Source organism: Coregonus lavaretus (genome assembly GCF_964263955.1).
Source record: "Coregonus lavaretus genome assembly, chromosome: 31".
Classification (NCBI taxonomy): Eukaryota; Metazoa; Chordata; class Actinopteri; order Salmoniformes; family Salmonidae; genus Coregonus; species Coregonus lavaretus.
This window is the reverse complement of record NC_140018.1, coordinates 34692501-34720079: the sequence shown is the minus strand read 5'-3', so window position 1 is coordinate 34720079 and position 27579 is coordinate 34692501. Positions and strand designations below refer to the sequence as shown.

The 27579-nt window shown below is 45.3% G+C and overlaps 1 protein-coding gene across 4 annotated transcripts in view; it reads right to left on the bottom strand.

Annotated features, from left to right (window-relative positions):
- LOC311106931 (acyl-CoA:lysophosphatidylglycerol acyltransferase 1-like) overlaps window positions 1-27579 on the bottom strand; it is a 63008-nt gene that overhangs the window by 3898 nt on the left and 31531 nt on the right. For all 4 annotated transcript variants that reach the window (XM_084149324.1, XM_084149327.1, XM_084149325.1 and 1 more), the window contains 2 exons: window positions 22176-22461; window positions 9896-10022 (listed from right to left, as the gene is read on the bottom strand). In XM_084149324.1, the coding sequence (XP_084005450.1) occupies window positions 9896-10022; window positions 22176-22461 (413 nt within the window). The remainder of the gene's footprint in view (window positions 1-9895; window positions 10023-22175; window positions 22462-27579) is intronic.

Here is a 27579-nt window from a genome sequence, read left to right as displayed (position 1 = left end):
CTGGATAGGATGACATTGTGAATCAGCAATAGGGATGCTAGCAAGGGTCAATATAGCTCTGGTCCAGATCATAATGTATGTTCCAATACAATTCCACTAGTGGAGGAATGCGCACTAACACCCTGAACCAGTGCTAGGGTCAATGATACTATGTGCTGTTCCTGTCTTGGCCAGCAGGTGTCCCTAGTGGGCTGCTCTCGCCACACACAAACACACACACATACACACACAAATATCCAACTGAGAATCACCTTCAGACAGCAGAGGTTACCCTTGTTTCCTCTCGGGGAGAATCATCATTTCCCACACACTCTCATTCACTACCCCAGCCAGAGAGAGAGGGACACCAGAACAGTGTTCAGTATGGATAAAATGTTTGAAAACGGGGAGGTGCTGCCTGAACTCGTCCAATAATAACAGTTTCTATTTTTCCGTTGCAAAATGTTTTTCTACACTGACTTACTGAACATGATGTTGGAGAAAAGCAATGGGAAGGGTGGAGTATAGTACATTGAAAGGTGACTGATAAAGATGCGGTTTTGGAAATGCTACACTGTAGCATAAGGCACACTACTCTGTTTAGAAATATAGAGCCTGATGTTAGCGTTTGTTTCAGGGCCTGTTCCAGACACAAACACAGTGTGTGTGGTGACTTGGGTGTGTGTGAGTGAGCACAAGCGTAAGCTCTTTCAGGATCTCTGTGTGTGTGTGTGTGTGTGTGTGTGTGTGTGTGTGTGTGTGTTTTTCGGGCCATGTCCCAGACACAAATAGTATGTGCGGTGACTTGGGGATGTGGAATGTGCATGGCTGATCTTCCCAGTCCAATCGAGGTGAACAGACTGTGGAAAAAGCCCAATAATACATCACAACAGATACCTCTAGGGCTGAAGATTCTACTGTAACCCACCACTACCGCTTTAGCTTTATAAACAAACCAGGAAGGTGGCAATGTGGCCTGTACATGCTTAGGTCACAGGGAGTGAACCAACAGCGGACACTTTCCCCTCTTCACTCATCCAAAACTACATTTTATAAGTTACAACAGAGATTCTGGACCAAAGTTCTGTCATTGCAACTACCCTAAGACTAAGAGCATCTACCTACAGTCCGAGAGTCTGAGTAGTCGCAGAGGTATGCACGTATACAACCGGCCAATACCGTTATCTATGAGAGCTGAACATGCTATTCCTCCAGCACTACCATTTGGCAGCACCCACTTGGGTGGAATATAGGAATATAGGGAACAGGGTGCCATTTGGGATGCAAACCATACACTACATGAGAGCCAAGCCCAGCCAGCCATGGTTCCACACACACCTGTTTCAGTGTAGCACGCCTAACTAACCTAATTACTAAGACCCTCTCCGTTCCCGGTGTAAGACGATAGCCCAGTAATCCTAGAGCCTAGAGGGGAAAGGGACGCTAGCTGGCTCAGCCACTTAATGGGCGGTTTGGGCGTTTAACCTCAGTAAAACGGGGCTACAGCCCTGAGCTTTCCTCTGGCAAAGATATTCATGCAGAGTGATCCTTCTCTGGTGGTGTGGTGGAGCCCTACTCGACTGCAGTAAGTGGAACCTTTGGGTGGAGCATTATCTGCTGTTTGGAGGGGGGCTAGCCTGGGCAAATGACCTGTGAAAAAAATCCCTAAATGTAATGTAGGCCTCCAAAATAAAATAAAATGCGGCTCCCTTGAATGAGTCAGCGAGGCCAAAATAATGCCCATAAAAAACAATAACCTCTCCTGTGCTCTAACGCTGTTTGTTGTGCTATGCAGCGGGGTGTAACGCTGAGTGTACTCCAGTGCTGAAAGAATGTTTTGCCGCTCCACTGACAGGCAGGCAGTGTGTTGGAGTAGGGCCATGATGATAGTGGCACTCCGCTCCACCATAACCCACTTGGCATCGGCCCGCCAGTTAACAAAACACCCTGCCATGGCGTGTGTGTATCTTTGAGATTGTGTGTGAGAGGGTGTGTGCATGAATTTGTATCTGTGAGCGTGTGAGGGTGTATCTGAGTATGCATCTGATTATAGTGCATTCAGAAAGTATTCATACCCCTTGACCTTTTCCACATTTTGATACGTTACAGCCTTATTCTAAAATTGATTACATCGTTTTTCCCCCCTCAACAATCTACACACAATACCCCATAATGACAAAGCAAAAAAAACTTTTTTTTGGTGCAAATGTATTAAAAATAAAAATGGAAATATGACATTTACATAAGTATTCAGACCCTTTACTCAGTACTTTGTTGAAGCACCTTTGGCAGCGATTACAGCCTCAAGTCTTCTAGGGTATGACGCTACAAGCTTGGCACACCTGTATTTGGGGAGTTTCTCCCATTCTTCTCTGCAGATCCTCTCAAGCTCTGTCAGGTTGGATGGGGAGCGTCGCTGCACAGCTATTTTCAGGTCTCACCAGAGATCGGGTTCAAGTCCGGGCTCTGGCTGGGCCACTCAAGGACATTCAGAGACTTGTCCCGAAGCCACTCATGCGTTGTCTTGGCTGTGTGCTTAGGGTTGTTTTAATACATTTGCAAACATTTCTAAAAACCTGTTTTCGCTTTGTCAATATGGGGTATTGTGTGTAGAATGATGAGGGAAAAAATATATTTAATCAATTTTAGAATAAGGCTGTAACATAACAAAATGTGGAAAAAGGGAAGGGGTCTGAATACTTTCCGAATGCACTGTATGTGCGGGTGTGTGTGTGCGTGCAGACAGAGCTGGGAGGGCTCAGATTTCTCCTGTTGATTACCTCCAGCCTTTCCCATCATCCAGCGACTAGTGCACCGACGACAGATCGGAGATTAACACGTGTGGCTCAGTTGGTAGAGCATGGTGCTTGCAAAGCCAGGGTTGTGGGTTCGATTCCCACAGGTGACCAGTAAGAAAAAAATGTATGAAAACGTATGAACTCACTACTTAAAGTCGCTCGTAAAAATAAAACTAATAACTGGGCTGTGTTCATTAGGACACACCGTAACAAAACATTTTGCAATGTAAAACTTACAAGCGTTTCTTAAAAATGGACAAGTTCAGAGAGTACCTCCTCATAGGGTGCCATTTGGACGCAGCCACAATGACACCGCCAACCCCTCCATGTCCCCTAGACCTGCACTGTCGCCATGGTAGCACATCACCGCATGGTAAAACATGCCCCTTTGTAGTTAATTGATGGGTCAGTTTTATCATAGCAACACAACACTGGAAGACTTAAGGGAAGCGCACGGACACCTTCCCACTGACACTTGACCCGTGGCTGTATCCACTATCTACTGCCACAGGTCCTGTGAGGGGGAAACTGTTCTAACCAAGAGTGGTTTCTCATTGTAGAAAAAGGCAGAGCCACTTTATAAGATCTAAAATGGCGACTGTGAGACCTGGTGGGACCTTGCAGTTACAGGATAATCAGAGGGGCATATATAAATCTATATATACACTTAACAAAAATAAAAACACAACATGCAACAATTTCAAAGATTTTACTGAGTTACAGTTCATATAAGGAAATAAATTGAAATAAATTAATTAGGCCATAATCTATGGATTTCACACGACTGGGAATACATGACTGGTCACAGATACCTAAAAAAAAAGAAAAGTAGGGGCCTCCCGAGTGGTGCAGTGGTCTAAGGCACTGCATCGCAGTGTTGCGGCGTCACTACAGCCTGGGGTTGCGTTTATATTTTTGTTCAGTATAGCCTGTAGCCAGACTTAACCTTGCACATAAACCTTTGACCACTAACGATAGATTACCTCCGATAGGGGTTTGGTGTCTGATGCGTCTGGGTCACGTTCATTAGGGCCTACCGTAGCAAAACATTTTCTTATTGTACAGGTTCAGGTAGTACCTCCCTGTTTAGAGCTGTTTTCTACCGTTTTGTGCCTAATGAACATGGATGGCCTTGATAGAAATCATACACAGTGGATTCACTCAGGCGTGTTGAGTCAGCTTCACCTGTGTCCGTTTACTACTGTGTCACCATGGCGATGCTAGTCCTCCAAGGAAATGAGTCCCTAAAAATAGGGTCACTTTTTATATTCATACTCACAAGAGACAAATAATCCCCACAGTCCTCATTATAAACAGTGAGGGAAAAAAGTATTTGATCCCCTGCTGATTTTGTACATTTGTCCACTGACAAAGAAATGATCAGTCTATAATTTTAATGGTAGGTTTATTTGAACAGTGAGAGACAGAATAACAACAAAATAATCCAGAAAAACGGATTATAAATTGATTAGAATTTTAAATGAGGGAAATAAGTATTTGACCCCCGCTCAATCAGAAAGATTTCTGGCTCCCAGGTGTCTTTTATACATGTAACGAGCTGAGATTAGGAGCACACTCTTAAAAGGAGTGCTCCTAATCTCAGCTTGTTACCTGTATAAAAGACACCTGTCCACAGAAGCAATCAATCAGATTCCAAACTCTCCACCATGGCCAAGACCAAAGAGCTCTCCAAGGATGTCAGGGACAACATTGTAGACCTACACAAGGCTGGAATGGGCTACAAGACCATCGCCAAGCAACTTGGTGAGAAGGTGACAACAGTTGGTGCGATTATTCGCAAATGGAAGAAACACAAAATAACTGTCAATCTCCCTCGGCCTGGGGCTCCATGCAAGATCTTACCTCGTGGAGTTGCAATGATCATGAGAACGGTGAGGAATCAGCCCAGAACTACACGGGAGGATCTTGTCAATGATCTCAAGGCAGCTGGGACCATAGTCACCAATAAAACAATTGGTAACACACTACGCCGTGAAGGACTGAAATCCTGCAGCGTCCGCAAGGTCCCCCTGCTCAAGAAAGCACATATACAGGGCCGTCTGAAGTTTGCCAATGAACATCTGAATGATTCAGAGGAGAACTGGGTGAAAGTGTTGTGGTCAGATGAGACCAAAATCGAGCTCTTTGGCATCAACTCAACTCGCCGTGTTTGGAGGAGGAGGAATGCTGCCTATGACCCCAAGAACACCATCCTCACCGTCAAACATGGAGGTGGAAACATTATGCTTTGGGGGTGTTTTTCTGCTAAGGGGACAGGACAACTTCACCGCATCAAAGGGACAATGGACGGGGCCATGTACCGTCAAATCTTGGGTGAGAACCTCCTTCCCTCAGCCAGGGCATTGAAAATGGGTTGTGGATGGGTATTCCAGCATGACAATGGCCCAAAACACACGGCCAAGGCAACAAAGGAGTGGCTCAAGAAGAAGCACATTAAGGTCCTGGAGTGGCCTAGCCAGTCTCCAGACCTTAATCCCATTGAAAATCTGTGGAGGGAGCTGAAGGTTCGAGTTGCTAAACGTCAGCCTCGAAACCTTAATGACTTGTAGAAGATCTGCAAAGAGGAGTGGAACAAAATCCCTCCTGAGATGTGTGCAAACCTGGTGGCCAACTACAAGAAACGTCTGACCTCTGTGATTGCCAACAAGGGTTTTGCCAAGTACTAAGTCATGTTTTGCAGAGGGGTCAAATACTTATTTCCCTCATTAAAATGCAAATCAATTTATAACATTTGTGACATGCGTTTTTCTGGATTTTTTTGTTGTTATTCTCTCACACTGAATAAACCTACCATTAAAATTATAGACTGATCATCTTTGTCAGTGGGCAAACGTACAAAATCAGCAGGGGATCAAATACTTTTTTTTCCCCTCACTGTACACATCACCTGATTCTACACCCCGGGAGAGAGAGGGAAGGGGGAGAGAGAGAACAAGAGATGGAGAGAACAGGAACGATTCAACTTCCTCCCAAAAGGTAATATGGCTGCAAACTCCCTTCCAGGCGTGTGTGTGTAAGCACGTGTACGGCTGATAGGCACCTAGCCCACTGATGACCAGGCAAGCATGGACATCATAAATCAAGTCACCTTTCTGACACACACACACACACACGCAGTTGAAAGTGCACAGAGCAGCCAGAAAGAGAAAGGAAAGCACAGAAAGAGAGAGAGCGAATAGTACCTAGTGTGGATTCATCTCAAATTCCTTTCTGAATCACAGTGTACGGTGGAGGGGCAAAAACAATGTTTCCACCACACACACACACACACACACACACACACACACACACACACACACGCATACATACACACCCGATCAGGATACCTAAGTAAGTAAATGCACCAGCCTACAGGTGTGTACAATTCCAACGAATACAGAGGAACTCCCCTATTGTGCAAACAAAGGCAGACAGAAAATCCACAATAATTATTTTAGAATAGTCAGTTGGCAGCGAGGACCACCCATACACAAAAATGTATGCACGCATGACTGTAAGTCGCTTTGGATAAAAGCGTCTGCTAAATGGCATATTATTTATTTATTATTTAAGTACATTTAAAGATACTCCAACATCCTAGATTACTCAGTGTGGAAGTAATGACATGTATGTAGGTATGTATATGCGAGAAAAAATAAACATATGGGGGATTGGAAGTGATGCAGACAATTACATTGATGGAAGTTACAATCTATCTGCAATATTAAAGCTGATCTACCCTCCCCCCAAAAAAAAGTGTTGACTGGAACCTTTACAACTGGCACGGTTCACACACACACACACACACACACACAGGGATCTGCCTGCAGCCTCAGTCTCATCCTAATCTGCAGGTTAATCCTCTTGTTGACTCGGCACCTGCACCGGTGCACAACAGGACCTCCCTCTGCTAAGCTCAGCCACATCCCCAGCCAGTGTGTGTGTGTGTGTGTGACTGAATGTGTGTGCACGTGTCTCTCAGCCTCTCACAATAACCTGTGTTACCGGAGCGGAGCTGACCATGCAGGGGAGGTTGATTGTGGCCGCAGCCCAGCGGAGCGTCCCCTAGGTGGGGTAGGCGGGAGCGGCGCCTCTCACATTACTGGGCCTAATGAGTCTTTCGTCTTAATCTGAGCCTGCCCAGCAGCAGCAGAGAGAGGGGCCTGGGGGACAGAGTGGGGGCTGGTGGAGGGCAGGAGGCGCCAGGGCTCACACGGATCACCCCCTGACGTCAGCCTCACCGCCCCCAGAGACCAGAGAGTGGAGAGAAGGGCCATTCAGCAGAGCCAGAGTCATGCAGGGCCAGGGAGGTCTGGACTGGCTGGAGCCCTGTGTCATGTTCATTCGACACCAAATGGACTGAAACAGGGAGGGACGACTGATAGTTATCCAGTGAGAAATGCAAATGTTTGCCTTCTGTTGGGAAATGTTTTTAAAACATTTTTGCTACGGTGTGCTTGAACGAACACAATCTTGGACGCAGTGGATGGTGGAGTGGGAGAGGGCAGAGAGAGTGAGAGCGCGCACGTGCGAGAGAGCGTGCAGTCCAGACTGGTCCAGACCACAGTCTGACTCTAGCATTTAGAATGACGACACCGCTCTAAAAAAATAGATATATATCACAGAGATCATTGTGATACCATTGGAAAAAACACATGAATCAAAGCGGAAGTCATAAGAACAATATACGATAAGCCATCCACCTTACGAGTGGCCGTTTGAAGAGCCTAGACATGAGAGAGCTGAGGAGAAGTACGTGTCAATTGTGCACTCCTGCCTTATTAATGTGTGTGTGTGTATTTACGTGCACTCATACATACATACATACATACATACATACATGCTCACACCTTTGACTGGACTCAAAGGAGGGGCAGTTAAGGGAACCTGAGGGGATCAATGCTGCCAGAGCAATTGACTGAACATGGCTTGGTGTGTGTGTGAGCGTGTGAAAGAGAGCGAGAGTGTGTGTGTGAGCGTGAGAGACCTCCTTCAATGAAGAGCTGTATAGAGGGGCAACAGACATGAATGAAAATGCTTTTTTAGCAGCCGGTGCCAGCCTCGGCCTCTTCCTACATACATACATACATACATACATACATACATGCTCACACCTTTGACTGGACTCAAAGGAGGGGCAGTTAAGGGAACCTGAGGGGATCAATGCTGCCAGAGCAATTGACTGAACATGGCTTGGTGTGTGTGTGAGCGTGTGAAAGAGAGCGAGAGTGTGTGTGTGAGCGTGAGAGACCTCCTTCAATGAAGAGCTGTATAGAGGGGCAACAGACATGAATGAAAATGCTTTTTTAGCAGCCGGTGCCAGCCTCGGCCTCTTCCTACCTGTGTGATGAATCCTAATTCAGTCCTAGCGTCTTATCTTAAGACCAAAAGCGATATCCCAAGTATAAATACAGTAAAGTACACACACTAAAGGGTAAAACAATATGTTTTGAGTAAAATAGTGGGTTTTTTAGACACCTGCAAACTTCAAGGAGCAGGGCATTCAAGGAGTTGGTTTGATGGGAGGTTGTGATGTCGTCGGCCTCCCCCTTGCTTGAGGAGCAATAGAGAACAAAAAGATACACACACACCCCACACACACACACACACACACACACACACACACACACACACACACACCCACCCCACTTGTGCTATGTCATGACTTAACCGGACCAACTATTGAGATGTTTGTTAAGTAAATCAGGTGTTAAATGAGGTGAAAAGGAGACGCGAGTGCCACTTAAATTTCAGGTGTGTCATGATGACACATGCGGCCAGCGCGACTTCAATGGGCAAAAGTCCCAAATGGCACCGTATTCCCTATATAGTGAGAGAAATAGGGTGCCTTTTGGGACGTTGACATGTCTGTCAAGGTAGGGTGGGGAGGGGAGTGGGGGAATTCCTAACGCCGCCACACCAACTGTAGGCGTCGGCATTAGGAAATATTCCTACCTTTTATGTTGCTGTTTTATCAGTATAATGTAGGTTCAAAATCCTCTCTGTCTGTACAGAGGTGAGGGCGGCTCCGTATTGCAGTTGGGTGGCTCCATACTTCCGACTGGACTGTGTCACAAGAATAGGGGTTACTATGGAGCAACAACATCTCCATGTCCCTTCTATGCTAAATTAGCAGTCATTCCATTAAAGTGGCACCCCAGGCTCCTTTTCACCTCATTTATCATGTGAATTACTTCACAATAGCACAACACACTTCAGTAGGTGGTGCAGGTATCCTTGTTACATGGCACAAATGGGCTGGGTGGGTCCTCAATTGTCCTCTATTGTTCCAGCAAGCATGCAGGGGAGGAATGAAGACCCCACAATGAAGACCCTATCAGACCAACCCCTACAAACTCCATGAATGGTCAACCCTCTTGAAGTTCGCAGTTGTCTAAAAACACCATTTGCTCAAAACTTATTTTTTTTTACCCTTAAAGATGGAATCTGCAGTAGGGGACACAGAGTCACTGTCCGCCCCACCGTGCTGTTTTTGTTTTGTCGCGCAACATTGTAAAACAAAATAAAAAATTACACTACATATTCTGCTGTTCTATCGTGCGTGCATTGATGTCTGAGGGAGAAAAAAACGTGTCCGTTGTTTGCAGTAACGTCTTTGTTGTTGTAATATCGCAAATGGTAATCCTTCAATGGCAGTTTCACCATTAAGGATCACAGCTTTAAGTGTGCACATTACTGCATTTATACTCGGGATAATGCTTTTTCAACAGGAGAAGTTCAAAATAGCAGGAGAGTATTTTTAAAGACCTTAGAATCTTCTGGAATACAAGTCCTCTTTAATGAAAATGGCCAGAGAATGATAGAGGTAGAAACTGCTGAGCGGAAGGACATCCGGAACCTGCTGTACACAGCAGAGGCAAAGAGTCTGTGGGTGACAGGTACCAGCAACCAGCCTCCGTCGAATGAATCCATCATTGCTAGATCTTAACAACAACAAGAGCCTTGGGATATTCTTATTCCATGTGAAAGAGTGCCAGGCCAAGATATAGGGACCGCAACCTGGCCAAAACCAACACCACCCAATGAGCGAGAGGGTGAGAAGCAGAGAGAGAGAGACAGACTGAGAAAGGGACAGAGCGAGGCGTCGGTGTAGTTACCTGTAGTGGACGTGCGTGACTGTCGGAGGTCTATAGCCAAAGATCCACGTCTGAATGTCCATGGGCCTGGCTTTGGAGTACGCTATGGTCACGTCCACCACCCACTGCAGGCCTTTGGGTTTACTACCTGCACAGACAGAGAGAGAGAGTTAAGACATGAATGAGATCGCGTCATGGGCAGACAGTGAGGAATATATGGACAGGGGAGAGGAGAGGGAGAGAAAGCGGGATGACAGCTGGGAGGGAGAGAGAGAAAGTGTCTGTGTCTCGCTTACAAACAAACTCGCATGCACAGACGGCGCTGTAAGGGGTGTGTGTGTCTGACAGAGAGGACAAGTGAAGCTGAGGGGGGTTCAAGCCATCAGGAGAGGAACGTCTGGCACAGACACACAGGCCGGGTTCGAAAACATTACTAGCCGTCAAATCCTCAATTCCTCTGTCCTTGTCTCCTCAATTCCTTTTCAAAGCCCATTGGAAGGGAGGATCTATGGTCCCTCTGTCGGACCTCCTCCTCCAATGAGCTTTGAGAGGAATTGAGGAAACAAGGACGGAGGAAGCAAGGATTTGACGGCTATTACCGTTTTCAGACACAGCCACAGAGCCATTAATCCACTCCACTCCACTCCACTCCGTCACTCCTGGGTTGCGTCCCAAATGGTTATATTCCCTATAGGCCCTGGTTAAAAGTAGTGCAGTATTAAGGGAATAGGGTACCATTTGAGACGCAAACCTGGTTTAAGAAGGCGTAGCAGAGCGGACAGTGCTAGCAGATGGCGGTGGGCAGTGACACGGCCCAGGTGATTATCTGAGGATAAAACTAATCGCTCAAGCCGAGCCTCTGATCTATGACATAAGGCTGCATTGGCCTACCAATACAGATGTGGCCTGTGTGTGTGAGTGTAATGTGAGAGAGAGAGAGAGCATGAGCACGAGAGAGTGTAGGAGTGTGGATGGCTCGCTTAAGTGGCTGACTGGGTAGTGTGTGTGTGTGCATATGTGCGTTACCAGATGGAGAAGGCAGGAGAAAAAAAAACAGAGCTGAAAAAAGGATTGGCAGCTCACGCAGGTCTTTTAGACTGTAAATCACTTAACAGCACTTGGACAACTCTGCAGTTTCAAAACGTTGCTAAGATTAAACCAGACAGAATGACACAAGACCAGAGTGCTGATGCTGGCCAACAGACCTGTCCTTGGGTAGGTAATATTGAAAATGTTGTATCTGGCCAAGTGTTCCTATCCCCATGAGGGTAACGAGGATCTGGTTCTCCGCACAGTGAAAGACGAGCAGCCGAGCTTGCCGCCAGCTCCGAAACAGGCGTGTTGCCAAGCTATTACTACATCCATGTACACTAGCGACAAACAATACTGTAATGACAGCACAGCCACTCATTTGATACGACATCGGAGTAGCATGGCTGCTGTAAATAGGGAGCACACACAGTGGTCCCAAATGGCACCCTATTCCATATATATATAGTGCACTACTTTGGACCAGGGCCCATAGGGAGTAGTGCACTGTATAGGGAAAGTAGTGCACTATAGAGAGAATAGGGTGCCATTTAGGATACACCCAGGGACAAATGTCTCCCTGACAATAAGGCTAGTCAGGCCACACTTTTAACCAATCAGGAGGCTCCTTGTTCATACCTTCTACTGAACCAGGGGTTTAATAGACACCTATGATTGGTCAGTGGCGCACAGGAAAATCCCATATAAAGCTTACTAAAACCAAACACATGGCACCAAGCGAGTCCAAGCAATTCACCAAATAACTGCCAAATGCGTCATCACCTGTGTTGCCCTGTACTTTGTACAATCAACAATGTTTCCCCTGCCTTTCCTTATCAGCCTGTTTAACGGCGGTTATCAGATTGTCAGCCATGCTCCCGTTGAGGGGCTAGAGGAGGCTAAACAGGCTAGGGGCTTTTCTCATTGACGAAAGTTTAAGGAGAGGCAGAGCTACGAGATTTACATTTACATAATATGTACATTAACTTTTACATTAGCAACAGAATGTCATGGACATTTACCATAAATATCCCAGTATAGCCATTAGCCAGTAAGCATGCTTCAACTTTGCAAGCGACTTTTCATCTTAACCATATTACACTCTTGAATAATGCAACAATTCCCAAGCATGTGCAGACAAAGTATTTACTTTCTCATCTAGAGGCTACACATGAGATTTTTGCTTTAAGACAAATGCAGAGTTGCTAACAGAATGTCTTCAAGTAACGTTAGCCTATAAAAAAAAAAGAACGATTAACCCTCTCATACGATTATAAAAGTACAGTAGGCCTACCTTACAACATAACAACAAACCAGGCTTCATTTTTATCAATATCATGCAAATCAGTACATGTGATAAAAGCAAATTGCAACTGAAAACGTGGGTATAGGTGAATTCACTGGGGAATTGCCAAGCGGTTTTTATTTCTTTACATGGAAGCCCATATCCACCAAACCCCCCTTTTTTTAAATGCCTCATGATTTGTCAACTCTTGCACAATTAATCTGTGCTTCACTGACCAACTGTGGCCTACTGATAACCACAGATGCAGGTAGCCTAGAGAAGGCAATGCACTCTGATCACATCTGGGCCTGGGCAGGGAAACGAAGAGGTAACGTCATGTATTTATAGCCTCAACTATGTATTTATTGCCTAAAATAGGCCAATTTATTTATGTTATTTGTAATAAAAAAGTATTGATTGGAATTAATCAATTATCACAATAGTGATGACATACTGTATGATTTTTTTGTTTTTTTTTATTAGATGCAAAGGCCTTGCATAAAGCAAGCTCAGCCCGGTTAGTTCTATAGTCCAATTGCAATTGTTGTCTGTCTGTAGCTAGGTTTACATCCAATTGGCGACAGATTTTCATGCGAATATAAACAAATCAGCATACAAATAATATGGCATTTTCCCACCAGAGGGGTTTCCATTAAATGGACTTGTTGCAGATAAAAGTCTGTGTAATGACATAGTGCACATACAAATACCTTTTGAGGGTAAATTCCAAGTTAAATGGGTTTCCATTGCATTTTCAACTCTGATGGTTCTCACACACATTTTTTGTTGTTGCGTTATATAAACTCTGCAAAAAAAGAAATGTTCTCTCACTGTCAACTGCGTTTATTTTCAGCAAACTTAACATGTGTAAATATTTGTATGAACATAAGATTCAACAACTGAGACAAACTGAACAAGTTCCACAGACATTTACGTCATTTAGCAGACACTCTTATCCAGAGCGACTTACAGTTAGTGAGTGCATACATTTGTTTTTTTTTCATACTGGCCCCCCGTGGGAATCGAACCCACAACCCTGCCGTTGCAAACACCATTCTCTACCAACTGAGCTACATCCCTGCTGGCCATTCCCTCCCCTACCCTGGACGACGCTGGGCCAATTGTGCGCCGCCCCATGGGTCTCCCGGTCGCGGCCGGCTACGAACGACAGAGCCTGGACATGTTACTAACAGAAATGGAATAATGTGTCCCTGAACAAAGGGGGGTCAAAATCAAAAGTAACAGTCAGTATCTGCTGTGGCTACCAGCTGCATTAAGTATAGCAGTGCATCTCCTCCTCATGGACTGCACCAGATTTGCCAGTTCTTGCTGTGAGATGTTACCTGCAAGTTCCCAGACATTTCTGGGGGGAATGGCCCTAGCCCTCACCCTCCAATCCAACAGGTCCCAGACATGCTCAATGGGATTGAGATCTGGGCTCTTCGCTGGCCATGGCAGAACACTGACATTCCTGTCTTGCAGGAAATCACGCACAGAACGAGCAGTATGGCTGGTGGCATTGTCATGCTGGAGGGTCATGTCAGGATGAGCCTGCAGGAAGGGTACCACATGAGGGAGGAGGATGTCTTCCTTGTAACGCACAGCGTTGAGATTGCCTGCAATGACAACAAGCTCAGTCCGATGATGCTGTGACACACCGCCCCAGACCATGATGGACCCTCCACCTCCAAATCGATCCCGCTCCAGAGTACAGGCCTCGGTGTAATGCTCAGTCCTTCGACGATAAACACGAATCCAACCATCACCCCTGGTGAGACAAAACCACGACTCGTCAGTGAAGAGCACTTTTTGCCAGTCCTGTCTGGTCCAGCGACGGTGGGTTGGTGCCCATAGGCAACGTTGTTGCCGATGATGTCTGGTGAGGACCTGCCTTACAACAGGCCTACAAGCCCTCAGTCCAGCCTCTCTCAGCCTATTGCGGACAGTCTGAGCACTGATGGAGGGATTGTGCGTTCCTGGTGTAACTCGGGCAGTTGTTGTTGCCATCCTGTTCCTGTCCCGCAGGTGTGATGTTCGGATGTACCGATCCTGTGCAGGTGTTGTTACACTTGGTCTGCCACTGCGAGGACGATCAGCTGCCCGTTCTGTCTCCCTGTAGCGCTGTCTTAGGCGTCTCACAGTACGGACATTGCAATTTATTGCCCTGGCCACATCTGCAGTCGTCATGCCTACTTGCAGCATGCCTAAGGCACGTTCACGCAGATGAGCAGGGACCCTGGGCATCTTTCTTTTGGTGTTTTTCAGAGTCAGTAGAAAGGCCTCTTTAGTGTCCTAAGTTTTCATAACTGTGACCTTAATTGCCTACCGTCTGTAAACTGTTAGTGTCTTAACGACCGTTCCACAGGTGCATGTTCATTAATTGTTTATGGTTAATTGAAAGACGGTCCTGAAAAAGGGACGTTTCTTTTTTTGCTGAGTTTAGCAGCCAATAGCGCGCCGATACAGTTATCTGCGCGTTTGGCTAGAGCGCACGTATAGCCTACATGATGAGATTATTATGGACAAAAGAGAAATAATGTCACCAGAATAAGACCCTCGATATTTATAGGAAAGGCGCATCAAGCGAATCACCTTGCACTTTCACCACCCTGTGAAGTTCATCAAAACCCATTTCATTTGTAGCCTAATAAACTGCATGCTTTCCCAACTCGTAGTGAGTGGACCACACGTTATCACGTGACCCCAAGTTTACTTTGATATGATGGTTATTATATCCATATTTGCGCATAAGTGTTTCCACCGACATTTCTCGCACAATTCAATTCACCGACACAAAAAGATCCCACCTTGTCTAGCGTATTTTGTTTTGTCGACATTTGGAAAGTTTCCCGAAACATTTTCTGTTTCCATCAGGCAGGTCATGACTTTACTGGTTTGTGTAAAGGATTAATTTAGTAATTTAAAGTACAAGGTTGCTGCAGTTTGACAGGGTTTTAATGTTTTCATCCTCCATAGGGCCAGGAGTTTTTCCAGGATGAAAAAAAATTACATGACCTCATATGAAAAATAATCTGGTCCCATCATAGCTCATATAGTAATAAATCAGCTGGGGAAAAAAATGTATGTCATAACCTTAATCTAGGGTCCGGAGTTGGTTGGGTTAGCCTACCAGATCAGGAAAACCTCTGGGCCCCAGGGAAACAATTTCTCCCCCACCCTTCTGGGACCTGTGGTGCCACCTCTGAAATCACCACAAAATGTTACAAATGAAAGAGCATATCCTATTTGTATGATCTACCATTGCAAAATGTTGGCATAGTATGACATTTAAAAAAAAAGAATTGGTGGCAGGGAGTGGCTTCCATTTTTACGTGGCTCAGTGCAGCCGCCTACTGCGACAATTTCAGAATGTAACATGCTGTAATGCGGTTACTGCAAATTCAGGTAAAAAGTCAATAAAACAAGTCTTATTAGGAAAATGTGTATACATTTCAGCCGTTTTAAAAACATTGCTCTGCTATTACCATTTATACTGTAGACAATTATGTTTACAATGCCCTGCTTGGAGGGGAGCGAGTGCCGTGCACGAACACCGGAGGTAGCACTCGAGACATGAGAATTTCGCAACTCTACATTACAATAATGTCTCTTGAGGATCAATACCTCTGAGAATACCTCTGAGAATAGCCCCTAAGCCACCAGCGAGATGCTTGGCCGCTTGCTTGTCACGGTTCTGGGTTCAAACAGTATCTGTGCTGTTGCGTGTGACCGTATTTACACCAGGTGACATTGTGGGGCCGATGCACAGCTGTGATGGAGGTGGCGGCAAAGAGCTGCACTCACATTCACATCAAATCCCATTTCCTCCGAGAGGCCCATTGTCTGCCGTGTGAGTCAGTAGACTGAGGCTCTATGTACCGTGCCTTTGATCAGCCAGGGACACACACGCTAATACAAAACACTCATATGCACCACACGCGGCATAATAATAAAACACGTATTTTATAATGCTCAGTTTGAGGGCCCAAATACTCTTTTACACTAACGTGAATATACAAACACTCACATGCACTATAAGCACGCACACAAAAAAAGTCACATCATACACACCCACACCACTGAGGACAGTCAAGGGGATACGCTGCCAGGGTAAGGTCGGGAAAGGGACAAGGCACTTTCGATTCCCTCACTGACTTTCAATGCCATTAACCACGAAGGACAAGTCCAATCGTCTCCACATCGATTCACCACCCCCCCTCCTCCAGAGTCATTCTAATATAGAGGAGAGGGGAAGAGAATGGTGGAAGGGGGTTGGGCTAAAACATGCCCTTTAGTATGAGGGGAAACGGAACCTCTTACCTGAAAGAGTCATAAGTGTGTGCCTGTGTGTATGTATGCATAATCGCCATTCTTTGTAGCTATTTGTAGTTATTGTGTTGTGTACTGTGTAGTATGATTAGGCGTTAGAAAGGAAAGTTTCACCCATTTTGAATGTTATTGTTTTTGCGCATCTCTGAGCGATGTTCTATCGATTCCTGGGGTCATTTCATGTTTATCTGAGCTATTCGGCCGGTATGATGTAGCTTTGCAATAAAGCCACTCCCACTACACTCGAAGTTAATAGGAATACGACTTTTAGATAGTGAAAATGTCTAGCATACATGTCAGATTTCAATTCTGGCCGATGTCAGGTTGTCTTCTCTCGAATGAGTCATTGATCATATTTTTGTGATATTCCTACCTTGAAAAATGTAGCTCAGTTTGTACAGCATGGCACTTGTAAGGCCAGGGTAGTTGGTTTGATTCCCGGGACCACCCATATGTATAATGTATGCGCGCATGACTAAGCCGGTTTGGATAAAAGTGTCTGCTAATTGGCATATATTATTATAAAATGTGTAATTTAAGAGGGTCCACCACATTTCTTCTATTTGTCTGTTTCTTCAGTCCAGGGTGCATTGCATGGTGCCGTTGAGAATGTCAGACTCCACTTTGCGAGACAAATCGATCGGCAGTTTTAACATGGTGAGATTGTAGACTCCTAAATTGATACTGCAGTTTGCTTAGGCGATTTTACAGCTAACTAGCTACTTCACCTGCTGATATTGGACTTTAGTATTATTGTGTGTAGCTATGCTTGCTAGAGCTATGCTTGCTAGAGCATTGCTTGCTAGAGCTATGCTTGCTAGAGCATTGCTTGCTAGAGCATTGCTTGCTAGAGCATTTAGAGCATTGCTAACTACCTAGCCCATAGAGAGAGCATTGCATTGTGGGTTTCGTAGTCGACTTGCGCTGCAACATATTTCCACGGTGCTACCAACCTTATTATAACAACAAAATAAAAAATTGGTTCACCAAAACTATTGTTCACACAATTTCCTTTAATCATCAAGCCACATCATTACTTTTCCCAATTATTAAATGACATTTTTTATTGGAAAACAAATGAACCTAGGAAGACTTGCACCTCTATGAAAGGCATTTCTACATGTATGAACCCTTTCCAATAGATCTGGATGTATTGGATAGCTCAGCTGTAAGCGCCGAGTTATTGCAGGACACTGGAGTTAGCAACCCACATGGTGACTAGATCCCTTAGCCACGCACTCAATACTGCTGGCCTCAACACAATCTTACAATTACTAGAAAGGCAACAGGACTCATTTAAAATGGATTTTGATCTAAAGCCAGGGAATTCCAATGTGCATGCATTTGTGTGTGTGCACGTGAGTGATGGTGTGTGTGTGTGTGCCTGTCTGTCTATGTGTGTGTGTGTGTGTGCGTGCTCACGCCTGTGTGTGGGTGTGTGCAGCCTGCCACTGTGTGCAGTCTTTGTTTCCAGCTGGGCCAGCAGGCAAGGTTTATTGATTGGCTAGGGGGGCTGGTTGTCAGCAGTGGACAGGAGGGGCAGAGCTCAATTAAGCCCAGTCCTGATGGATGGATGGAGGGAAAAAATGAGGGGAAGGAGAAAAGGTGAGTGGAAGAGGAGGGGTAAAATAAACATTTCATTTTCAGAGCGTTTTCTTAATTGCGGAGATGTACTCCTAGTCAGTCAGAGTATTTAGGCCTGGTCCCAAGACGGAGAAATTACTCTCCTGCAGATCGCCGCTGGGGTTCCAGGGGACCTCTGTTGCAATTTCAGGCTCCTTCATACATGTGTGACACTGTGTGTGTCCCGCCCCTTATCCATCCAGCCCACCCCCTCCCATTTAAAACAGTATTCTCAGAGGGCACCACAACAGAGATGTGATGATTTTAACGGTTTGAGGTTTTGAAAGCATGTTCTCTCGACAGGCAGCCAGCCCAATACAAAACTCCATATGAGCAAGATCTGCACTACACATTCTATTTATAGGATGAGTGTCACAAAATTCACAGGAACACTATGGTAGTTTGAAAGAATAACTGTCAGTGGTCTGCCAGACTTACCCTGACTACTGCACCAAATATTTATTAGAGAGGCTACCAGTGACAACTGTGACAACTGTGAGTTTTGGGAGTCGGACATGTAGTTTACTGACAGCGTAACAACATTTGGCCTGTGGAGGTATATTGACTACAGCTCAGCGTTCAACACCATAGTGCCCACAAAGCTCATCACTAAGCTAAGGACCCTGGGACTAAACACCTCCCTCTGCAACTGGATCCTGGACTTCCTGACGGTGGTAAGGGTAGGCAACAACACATCTGCCACACTGCTCCTCAACACAGGGGCCCCTCAGGGGTGCGTGCTTAGTCCCCTCCTGTACTCCCTGCTCACCCATGACTGTGTGGCCAAGCATGACTCCAACACCACCATTAAGTTTGCTGACAACACAACAGTGGTAGGCCTGATCACAGACAACGATGAGACAGCCTATAGGGAGGAGGTCAAAGACCTGGCAGTGTGGTGCCAGGACAACAACCTCTCCCTCAACGTGAGCAAGACAAAGGAGCTGATAGTGGACTACAGGAAAAGGATGGCCTAACACGCCCCCATTCACATCGACGGGGTTGTAGTGGAGCGGGTCGAGAGTCAAACTAAGTCAGTAGTGAAGAGGGCACGACAACACCTTTTCCCCTCAGGAGACTGAAAATATTTGGTATGGGTCCCTTGAGCATCAAAAAGTTACACAGCTGCACCATCGAGAGCATCCTGACCGGTTGCATCACCGCATGGTATGGCAACTGCTCGGCATCCGACTGTTAGGCGCTACAGAGGGTAGTGCATACGGCCCAGTACAGGTGGTGTCAGAGGAAGGCCCAAAAAATGGTAAGACTCCAGTCACCCAAGTCAAAGACTGTTCTCTCTGCTACCGCACGGCAAGCGGTACCAGAGCGACAAGTCTAGGTCCAAAAGGACTGCTGAACAATTAATCAAATGGCCACCCAGACTATTTATACTGCTCAAAAAAATAAAGGGAACACTTAAACAACACATCCTAGATCTGAATGAATGAAATAATCTTATTAAATACTTTTTTTCTTTACATAGTTGAATGTGCTGACAACAAAATCACACAAAAATGATCAATGGAAATCAAATTTATCAACCCATGGAGGTCTGGATTTGGAGTCACACTCAAAATTAAAGTGGAAAACCACACTACAGGCTGATCCAACTTTGATGTAATGTCCTTAAAACAAGTCAAAATGAGGCTCAGTAGTGTGTGTGGCCTCCACGTGCCTGTATGACCTCCCTACAACGCCTGGGCATGCTCCTGATGAGGTGGCGGATGGTCTCCTGAGGGATCTACTCCCAGACCTGGACTAAAGCATCCACCAACTCCTGGACAGTCTGTGGTGCAACGTGGCGTTGGTGGATGGAGCAAGACATGATGTCCCAGATGTGCTCAATTGGATTCAGGTCTGGGGAACGGGCGGGCCAGTCCATAGCATCAATGCCTTCCTCTTGCAGGAACTGCTGACACACTCCAGCCACATGAGGTCTAGCGTTGTCTTGCATTAGGAGTAACCCAGGGCCAACCGCACCAGCATATGGTCTCACAAGGGGTCTGAGGATCTCATCTCGGTACCTAATGGCAGTCAGGCTACCTCTGGCGAGCACACGGAGGGCTGTGCGACCCACCAAAGAAATGCCACCCCACACCATGACTGACCCACCGCCAAACCGGTCATGCTGGAGGATGTTGCAGGCAGCAGAACGTTCTCCACGGCGTCTCCAGACTCTGTCACATGTGCTCAGTGTGAACCTGCTTTCATCTGTGAAGAGCACAGGGCGCCAGTGGCGAATTTGCCAATCTTGGTGTTCTCTGGCAAATGCCAAACGTCCTGCACGGTGTTGGGCTGTAAGCACAACCCCCACCTGTGGACGTCAGGCCCTCATACCACCCTCATGGAGTCTGTTTCTGACCGTTTGAGCAGACACATGCACATTTGTGGCCTGCTGGAGGTCATTTTGCAGGGCTCTGGCAGTGCTCCTCCTGCTCCTCCTTGCACAAAGGCAGAGGTAGCGGTCCTGCTGCTGGGTTGTTGCCCTCCTACGGCCTCCTCCACGTCTCCTGATGTACTGGCCTGTCTCCTGGTAGCGCCTCCATGCTCTGGACACTACGCTGACAGACGCAGCAAACCTTCTTGCTACAGCTCGCATTGATGTGCCATCCTGGATGAGCTGCACTACCTGAGCCACTTGTGTGGGTTGTAGACTCCGTCTCATGCTACCACTAGAGTGAAAGCACCACCAGCATTCAAAAGTGACCAAAACATCAGCCAGGAAGCATAGGAACTGAGAAGTGGTCTGTAGTCACCACCTGCAGAACCACTTCTTTATTGGGGGTGTCTTGCTAATTGCCTATAATTTCCACCTGTTGTCTATTCCATTTGCACAACAGAATGTGAAATTTATTGTCAAATCAGTGTTGCTTCCTAAGTGGACAGTTTGATTTCACAGAAGTGTGATTGACTTGGAGTTACATTGTGTTGTTTAAGTGTTCCCTTTATTTTTTTGAGCAGTGTACATTGACACGACCCCCCCCCTTTGTTTTTACACTGCTGCTACTTGCTGTTTATTATCTATGCACAGTTTCTTTACCCCTACCTACATGTACAAATTACCTCAACTAACCAGTTGACTCGTACCGGTACCTCCTGTATATACCTCGTTATTGTTATTTTATTGTGTTACTTTCTATTTAATTTTTTACTTAATTTTCTTAACTCCATTTCTTGAACTGCATTGTTGGTTAAGGGCTTGTAAGCATTTCACGGTAAGGTCTACACCTGTTGTATTCGGCACATGTGACAAATACAATTTGATTTGATTTGAAAAGGGTATTTTACTTAACCTAGGTCTACTCAAAAAAAACTTTCATTAGTCTCCTGTGCCAAAATTGCCTGTCTGAATATTACTTCAGTACCCACAATCCCCCTCCCTCTCCCCAATTTGGAAAGTACAGAGCTAGGGGTGTTGCACTCTGGGAACCACATGCTGAGTCAGCAGGGTCAAGAGCAGGAAGTGACTCACGGTGATGCGTCCTGACAACACTTTTTACAGGAATTGTGAGGCTTTACCTGGAATCAGGTAAAATAACCTTTAAAGTTGGGGTCAATTCCAATTGAAGTCAGTCAATTCAGAAAGTACACTGAAATTCCAATTCAATAATTGAAAAAAGGGCACCTGTCTTTTATGACTTCTCAATAGCCTGAAAGCGAGAAGCTATTTATATCAAAATTATAATTGTTTTATACATTTTAAATTCAAATCGCTTCCTGAATCGACCGACTTCAATTTGAATTGACCCCAACCCTGCTTTAAACAAAGGAGACCTTTGTTTGGTGAGCCCTGGAGGCTGACCTGGTCCTAGATTACTATAATAGGTGAACAGATGGTTCTGTCTGTTCCCGTCTGGCAGTATGACTGGCTGCAGTGGATTGTAGCCACAGGATTAGAGGGGAGGAGGTGAGGACAGGTTGCAGGTGTGTCACAGCCCTTAAGACCTCAGGTGATGGCCGGAGGTGACCGGTGATTTGGAGGCAGTGTAAGGGGAAACGGAAGAGCGTCGGTGTGAGTGTGTGTTCGTTACCCACCTGACTGGCTGGGGTGCGCCGTGCTGGCCTCTGTCCCCAAGCAGCCGTTCTCCTGCTGCGGCCCCAAGGTCTTCAGGATCACCTGGGTGGCACCCAGCCGTGGCAGCGTCACATGCGTCAGGTGCGGAAGCGAGTTCTTCTTGGCGAATGCCTGGCTGGTTTCCCGCCGCTTGCGCAAGAAGCCGCCTTCCGGGAAGAGCACGATCCACTTCCTGTCGCGGCTGTGATAGTACCGGTCCAGGTGGTCCTTTAAGTAGATCAGCTGCTTGTCCCGGTGCGCTTTACCCTGCGGGGTAAACAGGAACACAGAACAGGGGTGGCGTGAGGACGCTAATCAGGGCTGTTTTCATAAGGGACAACATTTAGATGTAATGGCTTTGCACACAAAATATATTGCAAAATCTTACTTTTCCTTTTGTTTTATTCTTTATTACTGAATTGTGGTAGCGTACACAGAGGGAAAACATTTAAAAACGTATTACAATGAAATATAAATATCTGCATTTCTTATTGGCCAAGTCCAGATAGTCACTCCCTCCCTGTTTCAGTCTGTTTTCTTCCGTTTGGTGCCTAATTAACACTTCCACCCAGTTTAGCTTTAGCATAGAGAGGATACAACACAGTATTGGTGTGACACTCAGCCAAGCTCCATTGAAATGAATAGGCAGCGAGGTTCATATTAGCTATGGTAACATTAGCAGAAAGAGCATTGCGAGAATTGACAGGGAGGATTTTTGGATTGATTTCCAGTTAGACCACGTTCAGAAGTACTTTAAAAAGGCATCAACACACTGAGGCTGGATTGATGTGCCGGTATTGGGTTTCTGTATGTGTTTATTAGTAGATGTGGTATGTTATACAATATGTCACACAAGTATTGGGACAGTAACACATTTGTTGTTGTTTTGGCTCTGTACTCCAGAACTTTGGATTTGAAATGATACCATGACTGTTATGTTAAAGTGCAGACTGTCAGCTTTAATTTGAGGATATTTTCATCCATTTCGGGTGAACCATTTAGAAATTACAGCATTTTTTGTACAAAGTCCCCCCCCCCCCCCTTTTTTTTTTAGGGGACCAAAAGTATTGGGACAAATTCACTTGTGTGTATTAAAGTAGTAAAAAGTTTAGTATTTGGTCCCATATCTCTAGCACGCAATGATTACATCATGATTACGTATAGTCCTGAATGAATCGTGAATAATGATGGGTGAGAAAGTTAGACACAAATATCATACCCCCAAGACAGGGGAGGTCAGAATTTTTGGAGGGGTATAATATTTATGCCTCTATCTTTCTAACTCATCATTATTCACAACTCATTCAGGATTATCCGTAATCATGGTAGCATCCACATGAATGTAGAAGTGTTTAGAAACATATTCTATTCTTATTTACAATGAAAGTGACTCGAAAATGACACAATATATTATTTACCATTCATTTCTATTGGGCACAAAATAAGATGAAACACAACCAAAATAAACAGCAAATGCATTCAACAAATTTGTAGAGTCACAAGCTTGATGTAGTCATTGCGTGCTATGAATATGGTACCAAATACTTAACTTACCACACACATAAGTGAATTTGTCCCAAAACTTTTGGTCCCCTAAAATTGGGGGACTGTGCTGTAATTTCTTGACGGTTCACCCGATATGGATGAAAATACCCTCAAATTAAAGCTGACAGTCTGCACTTTAACCTCAGCCATTGAATAATTTCAAATCCAAAGTGCTGGAGTACAGTGACAAAACAACAAAACATTTGTCACTGTCCCAATACCTTTGGAGCTCACGTGTGCCTAGATATTTACGTTTACATTTGAGTCATTTAGCAGACGCTCTTATCCAGAGCGACTTACAGTTAGTGAGTGCATACATTATTTAAAAAAAAAAATTCATACTGGCCCCCCGTGGGAAACACTAGTCTCAATTTAAACATCTAAACTTATTCCACTACCATAAAATTTTTTATTTTGGACAGCTGAAGCAAGCAGACCATTTTTCTTCAGGACATTTACCTTTTTTCCAGTTTGTGTTGGCATGTGCCTTCATGTTGATATGAGTGCATGCAAGTCAGTGCAAGTTAAGAGCATTGTACTAGATACAGTACGCAGTAACAAATCATTCTGATACACTGGCTATCATGTTATGTGTGTTATGGAATTTGTACGTCAGCATTCATGCGATTGCCATGCTGAGCTGTCTAAGTAAAGAGCGTAGTACTTGTAGTATAATTAAGCAATAAGTCCCGAGGGGGTGTGATATATGGCCACGGCTAAGGGCTGTTCTTACCACGAAGCAACGCCATATAAAACAACCCCCCCCCCCCAGTTTATAAGTGGTAATACAGCATACCGTCTGGCTATTATGTTATGCATGTTACGCAATTTGTGTGTCTGCAAGCGTCTTCATGCTTGTGTGAGTGCGATGCATGCCAGTCCAGTCAATACAGCCTAATTAGAAAGCATGGTGCTAACAGTGCAGATGTTCAGTGTGTGAGGTATTCGGGGGAGGATGTGAGGAATGCGAGCCGTTGCCTAGTCACTTTATCTCTACCTATATGTACATATCTACCTCAATCACCTCGTACACCTGCACATCGACTCAGTACTGGTACCCCGTGTATATAGTTAAGTTATTGTCTGCATTGTTGGGAAGTAAGTATTTCACTGTTAGTCTACACCGGTTGTTTACCAGTGTAGACTAATACAGTGAGGGAAAAAAGTATTTGATCCCCTGCTGATTTTGTACGTTTGCCCACTGACAAAGAAATGATTAGTCTATAATTTTAATGGTAGGTTTATTTGAACAGTGAGAGACAGAATAACAACAAAAAAATCCAGAAAAACGCATGTAAAAAATGTTATAAATTGATTTGCATTTTAAATGAGGGAAATAAGTATTTGACCCCTCTGCAAAACATGACTTAGTACTTGGTGGCAAAACCCTTGTTGGCAATCACAGAGGTCAGACGTTTCTTGTAGTTGGCCACCAGGTTTGCACACATCTCAGGAGGGATTTTGTTCCACTCCTCTTTGCAGATCTTCTCCAAGTTATTAAGGTTTCGAGGCTGACGTTTGGCAACTCAAACCTTCAGCTCCCTCCACAGATTTTCTATGGGATTAAGATCTGGAGACTGGCTAGGCCACTCCAGGACCTTAATATGCTTCTTCTTGAGCCACTCCTTTGTTGCCTTGGCCGTGTGTTTTGGGTCATTGTCATGCTGGAATACCCATCCACGACCCATTTTCAATGCCCTGGCTGAGGGAAGGAGGTTCTCACCCAAGATTTGACGGTACATGGCCCCGTCCATTGTCCCTTTGATGCGGTGAAGTTGTCCTGTCCCCTTAGAAGAAAAACACCCCCAAAGCATATTGTTTCCACCTCCATGTTTGACGGTGGGGATGGTGTTCTTGGGGTCATAGGCAGCATTCCTCCTCCTCCAAACACGGCGAGTTGAGTTGATGCCAAAGAGCTCGATTTTGGTCTCATCTGACCACAACACTTTCACCCAGTTCTCCTCTGAATCATTCAGATGTTCATTGGCAAACTTCAGACGGGCATGTATATGTGCTTTCTTGAGCAGGGGGACCTTGCGGGGGCTGCAGGATTTCAGTCCTTCACGGCGTAGTGTGTTACTAATTGTTTTCTTGGTGACTATGGTCCCAGCTGCCTTGAGATCATTGACAAGATCCTCCCGTGTAGTTCTGGGCTGATTCCTCACCGTTCTCATGATCATTGCAACTCCACGAGGTGAGATCTTGCATGGAGCCCCAAGCCGAGGGAGATTGACAGTTCTTTTGTGTTTCTTCCATTTGCGAATAACCGCACCAACTGTTGTCACCTTCTCACCAAGCTGCTTGGCAATGGTCTTGTAGCCCATTCCAGCCTTGTGTAGGTCTACAATCTTGTCCTTGACATCCTTGGAGAGCTCTTTGGTCTTGGCCATGGTGGAGAGTATGGAATCTGATTGATTGCTTCTGTGGACAGGTGTCTTTTATACAGGTAACAAACTGAGATAAGGAGCACTCCCTTTAAGAGCGTGCTCCTAATCTCAGCTCGTTACCTGTATAAAAGACACCTGGGAGCCAGAAATCTTTCTGATTGAGAGGGGGTCAAATACTTATTTCCCTCATTAAAATGCAAATCAATTTATAACATTTTTGACATCCGTTTTTCTGGATTTTTTTTTTGTTATTCTGTCTCTCACTGTTCAAATAAACCTACCATTAAAATTATAGACTGATCATTTCTTTGTCAGAGGGCAAACGTACAAAATCAGCAGGGGATCAAATACTTTTTTCCCTCACTGTATCTGTCTGTCTCTCCCTGTCTGTCGACATAAAGTATGTATATCTGTCTGTATGTACATATGTCTATCCGTATGTACACGTCCTCTTCCTGCTTGCCTCTTTACCTGTGTCTTCCTGCCTGCCTGGCCCGTCCATCCGTCTGCCTGCCTGTCTGTCACCCAGGCAGCACACTGCCCTCTGTTCTGTTCTCTTCCAGCTGCTCCACACTGCAGGCTGCATGCAGGGTCACTTCAGGCCAGGGTCTGGACTACTGTACTGTACCATAACACTGCTCTACTGTGCTGTCCACTGGGCCTGCCTGGCTGTGTCCCTGTTAGAGGAGGAAGCTGTAACCACTTCCTGCCTGCCGCCGCGCTGATATACTGCTCAGCTGGAGTGCATGTTTAATGAGTAGAAGTGTGTGTGTGTGAGTGGTATGTAATACAATGCTAACCCGTGGGACTTGCAATGTCACCCTTTCATTACACAAATATACACATTGGTGAAAATATAAAACTATACTGAACAAAAATATAAAACGCAACATGCAACAATTTCAACGATTATACCGAGTTACAGTTCATATAAGGAAATCAGTCAATTGAAATGAATTCATTAGCCCCTAATCTATGGATTTCACATGACTGGGCAGGGGTGGGCCTGGGAGGGCATAGGCTCATCCTCTGGGGAGCCAGGCCCAGCCAATCAGAATGAGTTTTTCCCCGCAAAAGGGCTTTAATACAGACAGAAATACTCCTCAGTTTCATCAGCTATTTCGGGTGGCTCGTCTCAGATGATCCCGCAGGTGAAGAAGACGGATTTGGAGGTCCTGGGATGGCATGGTCTGCGGTTGTGAGACCGGTTGGATGTACTGCCAAATTCTCTAAAACTACGTTGGAGGTGGCTTATGGTAGAGAAATTGCATGCTCCCTCAAAACTTGAGACATCTGTAGCATTGTGTTGTGTGACAAAACTGCACATTTTAGAGTGACCTTTTATTGTTCCCAGCACAAGGTGCATCTGTGTAATGATCTTGGCAAAGGAGAAATGCTCACTAACAGGGCTGTAAACAAATGTGTGCACAAAATTTGAGAGAAATAAGCATTT